Source organism: Aspergillus vadensis, assembly GCF_003184925.1.
Source record: "Aspergillus vadensis CBS 113365 unplaced genomic scaffold BO88scaffold_21, whole genome shotgun sequence".
NCBI classification, from domain to species: Eukaryota; Fungi; Ascomycota; class Eurotiomycetes; order Eurotiales; family Aspergillaceae; genus Aspergillus; species Aspergillus vadensis.
In genome coordinates this window covers 604381-616055 of record NW_020292059.1, presented here as the reverse complement: position 1 = coordinate 616055, position 11675 = coordinate 604381, and the positions used below count along the sequence as shown (strand labels likewise).

Sequence of the window (11675 nt, the reverse complement as noted above, 5' to 3'; positions counted from 1 at the left end):
TACTAGTTGACCCTATCTGCTTGCGTTTAGTATACATATATCTTCACTGCGATACACCCAACCGACGAGCAGTCACTAGAGCTGCAACTAAAACTCCAAAACTCTAAGTCATTAGTTATTGTTACAGTTCCCATGTCCTGTAAATTGCGAATCTGCTCTACTTACGTCTTAATAGTTCATTGGTGCAATATACTATACTGCGTATATGAAAGAGCTATGAAGGGCTTCTGGGCGAAGCCTCTAGAGCTTGAAGAAACATTAATTTCCTCTCATTAGTTCAGTTTTATACCCCTGTCGATCATTAATTTCGATTAATATTCGTGGCATTGAGAGTAGTATAAAATGGTTATCAACATTGACCGTCGTTGGATATCGATCGATTACATAAGCACACCGCAAGCTTCGCGAAGATCCATCGCATTGCAACAGTTTGGTCATTGAACAGCCCACCTTGGACCAAAATCCCTCCCTTCATCCACCCTTCTCGAGCCTTTAATTTCGGTCAATTCAGTCTCACCTCCCTCTCATCATGTCTACAGAAATGGAAGTCGATCCTCCCGTGGCGCAGGAGGAGGAGGAGGAGGTCCCCGCGCAGTCGGGCAACAATACCTCTGATCCGAGAACGCAAGCGTCAGCTGTTGCAGTGCGCAGTATCGAAGGATGGATCATCATCGCCACCAACATTCATGAAGAGGCCTCCGAGGAGGACGTGACGGATCTGTTTGCTGAATATGGAGAGATCAAGAACTTCAATCTGAACCTCGATCGCCGGACGGGTTATGTGAAGGTAGGTTGTCTTTGGTTCTTCGTCTGTCTAGAATTCATTCTAGGACTTTGCTGGATACATTTTTCTTCCTCTCGATCATTTCACTTTATTTGAACATACGTTGGATACTAATTGGCTTTTGTCAGGGTTACGCGTTGATCGAATACTCCACCCTCCCCGAAGCCTCAGAAGCTATCAAGGCTTTGAACGGATCCAAATTGCTGGACCAGACAATCCAGGTCGACTTTGCGTTTGTGCGGCCACCCCCATCAAACAAAGGAAAGAATGCTGGACAAAGAAGTGGTCGTGGTGGACGTGGACGCAGCAGGAGCCGCGATAGGAGTCGCAGCCCTGGTGCGGAGGAGGCTAGAGACTAGGCGTGTTGTTGTGGCAGCATTGAGGAGTTGACTTCTGTTTACTCTACTTTATGACCTTGGCAGGCACCTTATATCTTGCTTTCTCTTGCCTCGTCGCGTCTAGCGTTTTGATTTTGCCTTTGTTTTCGCCCTCCAGGACTACACGGCTGTTGAGCCATTCAGACGACACTATGTCGGTTTGATGCGCGCATGTTGGTCACGGTTGGATGGGCGCCGTGAGCAGCAGTGGTTACAGCCGGCAATATCTCTTACGACAGTTTTATGCTCCTCTAACGAGGGTACTCATGGGCTTGCAGCCAGAGGAGATATTTGCCGGCGTCGTAAATAATCAGCGATATGGTATGTGCAGTTGTTTCTTGCGGCATCCCGGCCCGTTTTTCCTTTTCTTTCCCTTTACCATCCCTCGTTTCGATTCTGTCTCTTGATCTCCGTCATCATCTCCGCTTCTGTTTTGTCTCGTGGCTTGCTCGAATGCTCATCGCTGACCTAGCTGAAGCAGGACCCCGCTCGCATGATATATCAAGCCAGGATATCCCAAAATTTCTACTAGTTCCAAGATTAATTCAGATGAAACCCACTGCCCATGATGCTCATGTGGATGGGGCTATACTTGTAGCATTCCTGCGCTATTGATCTCTCCTTCCGTCGTCCAGCACATGGGCAAGTCTTTCGACCCCACATCAATCATCCCAAGACCCTTAGTCCAGATAGAGTTCTGTAGATCCGAATGACTGCTATTGGTCATCAGAGAGTGCGTGAGATGCACACTATATAAGACTCTGCGAGGGATCGATCAGAAGGTCGATGGGGGGCGGGCAGGAATCGGGCATGAGATCCCCGCAGCCCAGGCGCGTGATGGAATACCAAGAACGAGGCCCCGACGATCAAGCGTGGAGAGGACGAGGCTGGAAGGGAGAGGGCAGCAGCTGAGCTGCGGAGAGTCAGCCGGAGGGCTGAAAAGCACGGCGAATGGCTGGCTTAGTTAAGCCTGGGGGTCTTTCCTTCCCCGCAACGGCCGAACGTCAAAACTTATCGCTCAACGCCACTTCCTTCCCTCGTTCATGGCCCGCCCTGGGGACCATTGACTGTTGAAATATGCCTCATTAGATTCTCGCTGCTCGTTGGATGCTGGCGGTTTTCTGAGCTCTCTTTCTCCCCGCGTCTGTCTCGAGTTCTGCGTGCTTAAAGTCAATCCTCACGTATTGTTACCTCGAATCATCTCTCGACACTTGCTTATCGGTACCTCCGCCCTGGATTACCAGGAACCAGGTCCAGGACCACGAGACTAGTCGTTCACTGCGGGCTTGAGGGACTTACAACTAGAAAGTCTTCAATATGCGTGCGTTACTTGCTATTCATAGGTTGCTCTGCTTGCTTGCAGTCTTCTCTGAGACCAATGCGCTGGCGTTGCGGTCGCAGGACGTCCTTGCGCCATTGTCTCCAAATGCGCAGATTCCGCTGGAGGATTCAACCGATTCCCCGTCAAAGCAGCTCCCCCTTCCTGCTCCAGAGAAGCCCAGTGAACCGATCGGCTCGATAAGCCGCACTTACAACGATTTGCTGGATGCACTCAATGTGATGCAGGATGACTATTTCCAGCTTTGGCAAGGCACTTGGCCTACTAGTATCGATTGGACTGCTGCCGTGCTTGGGACTCATGTCTCCGCCACCCTCTCCTCACTGACTGCTACGGCGGGGGATGTACTGTCGGACCTTCTTTCAGAGAATGCTAGCGGGAATCACAAACAGTCGGAAGATATAACTGAACAGTATTCGTTGGGATTCGAGAATCTCATTAACCATTATTTTGACCAAACCTCAGCATTCTACTTCGGTGAGGATGCCTTTGCTGTAAGAAACCAGGCCTTTGATGACATGCTATGGGTTGTTTTGGGCTGGCTGGAGAACATAAAGTTCCAAGTGTTGCACAGCGACCTGCATTACGATGACCCCTTCTCACCCAACGAGACAACAAAACGCCTCTGGCATGGAACCCAGTTTCAGTCCCCGGCGGCTCATCGGGCACGTGTATTCTATGGTCTTGCGTCCGGGGGTTGGGACGTTTCCTTGTGTAATGGCGGGATGATCTGGAGCCCTTACCTGACGCCCTACAAGAATGCCATCACCAATGAGCTGTACATAGCCGCTAGCATCGGGATGTATCTCTACTTCCCCGGAGACTTTATTGATTCACCCTTTATGGGAACCACATTGGACGATGAGAACTGGTCAGACGGTTACCCTCACGACCCAACTCATCTGCAGGCCGCCATTGAGGGATATTCGTGGCTAAATGCCTCAAATATGACGGGTGCCAATGGCCTCTATGGCGATGGCTTCCATATCAGTGGTTGGAAGAGTGCCGATGATCCTGGCACGCGCAAATGTGATGTTCTCAACACCATGGTATATACATACAACCAGGGAGTGATCCTTAGCGGGCTAAGGGGACTTTGGTTAGCTACCGGTTTGCAGCAGTACCTATCTGACGGGCACCGATTGGTCAATGATGTGCTCTTGGCTACCGGATGGCCTGACAAAGGCAGTCAGCAGTGGGAAGGGCTTGGCCGCGGAGGTGTGTTGGAGGATGCGTGCGACTCTTCCGGGAGCTGCTCCCAAAATGGACAAACCTTCAAAGGCATCTTCTTTCATCATTTGGCCGAGTTCTGCCGAGACATCCGGCCGCAGGAATTGCGTTTTCTGGCCAGTGCCAACCGCACAGGGGACGGGGAAGACGGCTGGCAGTACGTATACGAGTGGCACCAAGCACGATGCCGAACATACCGCCCCTGGATTGAGCACAACGCCAACGCCGCTCTGTTGACCAAGAATGGCGACGGCAAGATCGGGGAGTGGTGGGGAAACACCACCGCCACCGACGTGAGTCCTCTGCCGCAGGGGGCGATCGACTATCAAAATTATGGGGCGCAGGGTGAGGACTCGGAGGCACTGACGGGACTTCTCCGCAGCCGTGGCTCTAAGAGTCCTAGCGATGACGAGATGCTGGGACTCGATTCCACACGACAGCTGCAGGGCTGGGGAACTGCACCCGAGCGGTCGGGTTTCACAGAGCGCGATTATGCGCCGAACGACTACAATGATCGTGGCCGCGGACGCACTGTTGAGACACAGTCAGGAGGTGTCGCGGTGCTGCGGGCATTGTACCAGTGGAAGACGACCTCGTCGCTTGCATGATCCGGGTCATTCGGCCGACGGCCTAACACTTGCTGTACAAATGGGTTGGTTGGTTTGAATGTATGTTAGGAGTTTCAGGAATACCTACACTAGGACCGGAACAGGCGTTTGGAAGCACGATTACCTTCGTCATCTGTAGGGCGCGGCAGCCGTACTCACCTACGTACATACACAGAACATGCATGATGTCTTGATCAGCAGAACAAGTTTGCCACATAAGCCGAAGCCAGCAGTATGGCCGTGGAAGAAACCTCCGTAGCCTGCGTTAGTTGGACCCGGGGAAATGAAAAACCGGGGAAATGAAAAACCGGGGAAAAGCCACGACAACGACATCATCATCAACATCATCGCACATGGCAGGATCACCAGATTGATCCCATCCATCCATCCGCCAGCTCGGCTAGACAAGCGCGCCCAGCCAGCATTTACATAAAATGTAAAAATAACCAAAAAAAGACAGAATCTACTAACCCAACCCAACCCAATGGATGATGGGATGGATATGATGTCTTACTACCTGCCGATTAGAGTAAACCCTCCGGATAGTATTTTTCCTTGACAGTTAGTAAGTTAGTTAGTTAGTACTTAGACAGGTATGACTCTCCAAAGTACTACTACAGTAATTAGTTAGTTATTACGTTGGTTGGTACTCCGTAGTGTTCAATCAATCCCTCCGTGCCGTCCCGCGTGCTGCTGCTGCTTTTTCGGCCCCCCGATCCGATCTTCCCCGGGGAGAGGGCCGGCGGCCATGTCATTCATTTCATTTCATTTCAATTTTTATTGCCATCTTAGTTTACTTATGGGTATAGTAAGCGGAGCGGAGGGGAAATGGGGGGAGTATGTTGTGTTGTGTGCCGTCCTGTGCCGTGCCGTGTTGTTGTTGTGTTGTTGTCGTCGTTGTTGTTATGTGTTGTCTGTTTAGTTGGTGAGTGGATGAGATTTGGGGGTGTTTTCTCCTTGACCGACTATATGATATAATGGCTTGCGGGCCGTAGTTACTGCTTACTTCATAGGTAGTTAGTTAGTTAATTAATATGTTTCTTTTCGATTCTTTTCTCTTTTGGGAGAGGTTGGTAAATGGAAGTGTACGGAGTACTCCGTGAGTATTGTAGTAGATGGGGGTTATTCTTATTTGGGGCGTATATTTTATTTTCTTTTGGTTTATATTATTGATATTTTATTTTATTTTATTTTATTTTTTTTCTTTTCTGTTTTTGTGTTATTGGAAATGGGGGTCTTGGATGGAATACTTTGACACTACTAAGGTGTGTAGCCAGTACTAGTAGTTGCTGCATTGCAGTGTATACTGACTGGATGAATTTGTGAACTACTAACTATTTGATGAAGGCAGATGTAAGGTGATTAGTTAGTTGGGTAGTGAAGATGGATGATGATATCACCGGACAGGTTTGAAATCAATTATTCATTCTTTTTTTTCTTTCTTTTTACTTTGTAGGTAGGTAGGTAGAAAGTTATTGTGACTATTGACGGAGTATCTTGAGTTGCAGCAAGTAACGTGATATGATGAAATGAGCTGGGTCATGTGTCTCTCAGCCAGTCTCAACCATCTACTTAGTTAGTTGGTTGCCGTGTAACTAGATGAAATGATGTAAGCTGGAATGAACTTCCTCCATAGTGTAAAATAACTAGTAGTTAATTACCTACGTGACTACTCAAGTAATAGGTCAGGTGCTTACAATATCAGATGTTGTTGCTTGATATCATAGCAGGCTAATTAATTAGCCCTCTAGTCATCACCATATGATAACTACTAGTAGGGGAAGGTATCTACGACGTACTCACCTGTAGTCAGTAAGTGAGTCTACTCTCCACGCACTTGATCTAAATGCCCTACAAAGTCTAAGGAAACTGTATAGATGCCTGTCCAATGGGTAGAAGAAACCACGCACTGCAGCTCCCAATATTATCAAACAAATAGATCATCAGCCCTTTAACATATTAGTAATCTATATCTATATAGTAGTTGGATAGTTATTAGTGATGGTTATTTAAACTCATAAGCGAAGTATGCGAACCCATACTATAGTAAGCTGTATTAAAGGGCCCGTGGATACTCAGGCCCCATAATAGGTTTTGGAATGAAATGGGCATCTACTCTCCAGAGATGAAGGAGGGGGGGCGCCATGGGTGGAAGGGAAAAAGGAAAAGGGAAAGCCACTACGCAGACGCATTGACCTTGTGCCCCCCTTTATCCCTCCCCTGGTTGATGGTGGTGGACACCCAAGGTTCTAGGAGGAATCATTTAATTTATTCTGGAAGCACTAGGTGGAACTACATATAACAGTACATTAAGTCTCTAACCACGGGGGTAGGGTGCCTGTGCCTTACCGACCATACGATAAGGAGGGGAAGAATATTCCATGGGAAAATGACCCCGGTCAGTAGTAGGAGGATGTTATGGACCTGCCGGATGGGTTTTAAGGGGGCGTTTCCTGGCTGACCGTTTCTGCACTGATGGCTGCGTTGGCTATTGATTGGGAGGAGGAGGGTAGGCGGCAGCAGCTCAAGTCTATGTTATCAGGTCTCTCTCTCTCTCTCTCTCTCTCTCTCTCTCTCGCAAAACACACCACACAGACATTTTTCTCTTTGTGCAAGACGATCGGTGGCTTGAACGAGGTGTACTGTGTATGATGGTGGATGGACGGAATGTGGTAGACTAGAGTAATTTTGCTGGACAGGTCGTCCTCCGTGCTCTGTCTGTGGAGAGTGGATACTCGAGGGATAATCAGACAGGTCTCCCAGTGTTAATTTCCTGTGAGAGCATTGAACAACTTTGAGCAGGTATGGAGACGGAGGGTTAAGTGTCAGGGTCGCGATGATCCTTCATCATCGTGCCTCGACATCAAATGATCGGGTAAAGGCATCAAGCCAGGTAGAACCGAATTCGGGTTGGCATCATGACTGTTGGTGCTTGCTGGGAGTCTTAGCACTCAGCAGTGTCCTTATTAGCGGAGAATCCCCTCAGCCACTAGCCGATCCCAGATCGGCAGTTCTTTATCGTCACTCGCCAGGGTGGCATTGACCTTCACTGGGCTCATTGGAGCTCGACCGGAAAGTGGACACTGGACGGAAGAGAGAGGAGGGGGGTAAGAGCCAAGTGTCTGACTTGAGAGGACAGCTCGGACAAGGTGGTTCCCGTTGGGATGTCGTGGGGTTGCGGTATGTGGTATTTACATAGTCATGAATGAGAGAGAGAGAAAGTAACAAATGGATAGACAGGTAGGGTAGATAGACGATAGTAGCGGGTAGTAGACAGGAACTAAGAATAATAATGCTGGCCGTCAACCATGGAATGGGCGAGTGGAGCAAGAAGGCAGTCACGCGGCCGCCCAGTCGTGGTACCCTTACGTCCTCGTAATCATTGGTATTCTTCCTCTGTATGTATGGTAATATTTCGGGGAATCCTCGCTTCTCTCGGTTTCACCCGTCGCTTCGAAGAGCTGCCAGAGAGGATGCTTCATTGCAAGTTGGGTGCCTGCTTGTCCACTATGAGGTCACGGGCTTCTCCCCCCTCCCTAGGCTACTACACTACTGAATTCACAGTAACTAACTCTGACTGACTGAGACTTAGCCTTACTTGCTTAGGTGGCCCCCTCTACTACCACTGTCGGACTGACGTGCCTACCTACCCACCTGAATCGGCTGCTGGTTCCATGTTAAGCCTCCTCATCTGCCTCCATGTTCATACGGCGGAAGTCTACTCCCAATCCTCATCGGGCAGTGGACAACTGTCATAAGTCAGGACCCAAAGGGAGAAAAAGGAAAGGGAAGGGTTCGGCCGTGGTCCCATCCGGTCACAAGCTCTTTCGCGCGCGCTCTCTTTGCTGAGTGGGGAGCGCGACTGCATGCACCGATGCGGGGGTCAAGGAACGCTTTCCACTGGCTAGTTTGCACTCTGTTGTTCAACGCTCCCCGGTGAATGCATCCCCTCCATCGAAAACGGAGCTCGCTCACTTGCTGCTCAATTGCAGTTGGGGGCTCATCCTGCAGGTCTGCTCGACCTCGTGTTGATAACCGGATTCATAGGGGAAAAAACGCGTCTAGCGAGGAGTGAGGAATAGCTCCGTGGTATAGCGTACCAAGCTACCAATCTTCGCCATCAGCTTCTCATCCAGTAGGACGCGGAACATCGTCTTTGCAATGTTTTCGCCGACCCAGCGCAACTAATGTAGCCGCCGGGGAACGTTCCGGACATCGTCCGTTGGGGCTCATGTATGCAACTGCAGCGCCTTGCTGCAAATTCGCCACGATTGTACTAGCGGTCGAGCTGAGATGCGATCTGTTCGGTGCTGGTGGTTCTTTGATAAAACCTACGAGATAACTAGTCGCTCCGCCTGTGACGTTGACTTGTTTCAGTTGCATCCATCAGATCGATGGGACCTGTGTGTCTTGGTGCTGATAGCGCCCGACTTCTCCGTACTTTGTCAGAGCTTCCGGGGCTGAGCCTTGCATTCAGCCAGTCAGGTACATTGCAGCACGGGGAAGTGAAAGTACCATCCGCCAAAGGGGGTGGACAAGAAGAGACATGCTCCAAAATTTAAATCAAAGTATCAAACAAGACGAGCAATGGCAACAGACAGGTCCAATGAGAGGAACTTTCATGACGTTCTCACCCGTCATAGTTGAAGTTGCCCCGAGGATGAACCACGGTGAGCGGCGACGGTCAGCGCGCGCAAAGACCTTTAAGCTGCGAAAGAAAATTTTGCGCGCGTCTTCCCCGAAGCCTCACCCATGGTCGGGCAATTTCTTCTATTGAGGTTTAATTCCCACCTTCTCGGGTCCCGTATCTGTGTGTTATTTTATTACCATTATCATTATTATTCTTTAATTTCATCGCACGACCATCGGAAAGCTTCCTTCGTCCATTCCTAGCCGGGCTGGAGAATTTTAACTCACACTTGCCCACAAAACCTCTTAGCACCGACGAATGGCAATGCGCGGAAGCCATCCTATCCCTGTCGCGCGGTAGGTGAATGAATGCATACATGGCTCCTGCCAGTTAGTAGTGTTATGTTAAGAAGGCGCCATACGGGGTACCCCATACAGCCCAGGGGCAAAAAAGAAAAAGGGAAAATCTGAATCAACTTTCGTCACATTATCGACCCTGTGATTCGATGTTCCGATGGACACATGTTCACGAAGCGCGATGGATGGGGAGAGATGGATCGGCAGCCTGCACATCCTTTCCTGGTTCTGCTTTGGCTGCTCACTCCCACTCGCTCCCACTCGCTCCCAGCCATGATCCGTCAGAAGGTGTGTCGAACCCGCGGGAATGGATCGTCCTGCCCCAAGCCGTTGACTTCCTTTGTGGTGGAGCTTAAAATCCGACCAGAGAGGGTAAAGTACGCCAGCCCACCTCCACTACCAGATTGGGGGGGTTGGGACCAAAAGGACGATACATGATCATCCAGCACAAAGTACAACTCCTCCATATACAGATGCATCGTTTTTTTTTTTCTATTGCTGCAGGCAGACGATAGATGTGCTCTTTTGGGATCTCGTCTACGGCAGGCAAAAAACACTAGTGGTGGCAATTACAAGACTTTTGGTTGTAACTGAGGGGGGAGATACCTCCGGTTGTAGTACCATCTAGGTGCATTATCAGTGGCACTAGTCAGGGTAGCGGGAGGCACGATGAGAGAAAGGTCGAGCGAAGCATTCCGATATTGATCCTGACCCCGTCTTGCGGCGATGGAGGCAAAGCCACGAATCCGATGGCTCGATCGACGTTGCATGACCTCCCCTGAAGACTTGATGAGAACGTTTTGACTAGGTCCGACTGACTGACTATTATCGCCCCATTTGACGTACTGATACACTCTTATGCCCTTTTTGTGGCTTAATGATCCGCCGCCGCCTCGGCAATTGCTAGGAGGAGCTAAGGAGGAATGGAGAAACTGAAAGGTTCGCTTCGCTATGGAGCCATGCAAAATTTGGTGACTTTTTGTGCCAGGGGAGGGGGGTGGGAAAGTGGAAAAGACGAGCCGTCCTGTTAATGTTGGCGAGTGATGATTGATCCGTGGCAACAATAATAACGACAAGAAGAAGAAGAAGAACCAGAAGAAGGGAAGGGGTAGGAGGGAAGGGGAACAAAAAATCACATTGTAAGAGGGCCATCCAACCTCAGCAGCATCATGCCTCTACATCATCGGCCATGGATCATCGTCATACTACTAGCGGTGGATGATGAGGATCATCGCCATTCCTCCGAGAGCGACACCTCGTTGGCGGTGATGAGTGGCCCCCCCCTTCAGGGGATTTGGGTTCCCGCTAAGGAGGGCAGCGGCGAACCAAGGGGCGTGAAATGCTGGGTCCGACAGTCACTAACCGAACCACTGCTGAGAAAGGAACAAGACGAACCCCTAAAAGGGCAGCGGCGCCCACCAACCACGGGACGCCAGTCCGAACGGAGGCCCTTCACCGAAACAATCATCTGGCGGCTTTCATTTGATGGCCAGAGAAGAGTAAGAGTAAGAGTGAGAGTGAGAGTGAGAGACAGATATCTTTTTGTTCTTTTTTAGTCGCGTGTTTACGTAGTTGTGAGGTGTTATGATGTCGTATCTGTTTGGTTGATGGGCTAGTTGTCTCAATGGGATTGGACTTTTCTTTCATTCTACATAGTTTATCCATGTGTCTCATGTCTCTCTTTTCTTAGCCTACATCTTCCTTTTTCCTGCCTGTCGTGTCTCTGTTTTTTTCGCCTCTCTTTTTTTACATTTCTTGCCTCCCCCCGTACCCAGGAATACGGTGATAATCATTCCAGTGGCGGCCACGAGTCTTCCCACTCTTAGTGTGGTGCCGCTAATCCCCAACTGGGTAAGACCGAGCCCACCGAGGTACCACTCCGTACTCTGTTTGTACCTCCCATACCAAATTCGGGTGAATTTCCTGCCCAAAAGTACAGCAGGCATGTACCCTCTGGGTAATTATGGGAATCGGTATGTTACCGGCTTCCCCCTGCTACCTGCCTAATTCACTCGAGGCAGGGCTGTGATTAGCCCCGCGACCAGCTCTAATTGTCGCATAAATTGTGGTGGATTAGTGTCCATTTCCCAGCATGACAATACTGAGTGTGTTGGTATCTGACTGTTATAGTTACCCACTGCGACTCATGACTGCTACTACATTGGTCTTGCTGGAGGAAGTACTCCGTAGTTAATGTTTACTACTATAGGTACGTGGTCCATCGTCAGTCACGGCACTCTTCAGTTGTTATCTAGTTAGTAGAAGCGGTAAGAATAGAAACAGCAAAGTCAGTAAGGCAAGTCAGTTATTAGCTATCTACTAGTAGTAAAAGGGTACAAGTATCAGTAGTG

General features: G+C 49.6%; 4 protein-coding genes across 4 annotated transcripts; 3 read left to right on the top strand and 1 right to left on the bottom strand.

Annotated features, from left to right (window-relative positions):
* Positions 1-529: 529 nt before the first annotated feature.
* On the top strand, positions 530-1143 carry BO88DRAFT_346470 (RBM8 family RNA-binding protein; the record flags this gene model as incomplete). The annotated part of the gene is made up of 2 exons (XM_025703338.1): positions 530-787; positions 913-1143. 2 exons carry the CDS (start codon positions 530-532, stop codon positions 1141-1143), a joined length of 489 nt encoding a protein of 162 aa, XP_025560259.1.
* A 284-nt stretch (positions 1144-1427) lies between these two features.
* Positions 1428-4338, top strand: BO88DRAFT_456308 (putative glycosyl hydrolase; the record flags this gene model as incomplete). The annotated part of the gene is made up of 2 exons (XM_025710918.1): positions 1428-1482; positions 2471-4338. 2 exons carry the CDS (start codon positions 1428-1430, stop codon positions 4336-4338), a joined length of 1923 nt encoding a protein of 640 aa, XP_025560258.1.
* A 4231-nt stretch (positions 4339-8569) lies between these two features.
* BO88DRAFT_427954 (uncharacterized protein) lies at positions 8570-10662 on the top strand (the record flags this gene model as incomplete). The annotated part of the gene is made up of 8 exons (XM_025709046.1): positions 8570-8651; positions 8716-8868; positions 8919-9021; positions 9243-9324; positions 9502-9736; positions 9943-10087; positions 10469-10582; positions 10614-10662. 8 exons carry the CDS (start codon positions 8570-8572, stop codon positions 10660-10662), a joined length of 963 nt encoding a protein of 320 aa, XP_025560257.1.
* BO88DRAFT_406930 (uncharacterized protein) lies at positions 10552-11637 on the bottom strand. The gene has a single exon (XM_025707287.1). It carries the CDS (start codon positions 11268-11270, stop codon positions 11016-11018), a length of 255 nt encoding a protein of 84 aa, XP_025560256.1. The 5' UTR covers positions 11271-11637; the 3' UTR covers positions 10552-11015.
* Between the last annotated feature and the right edge of the window lie 38 nt (positions 11638-11675).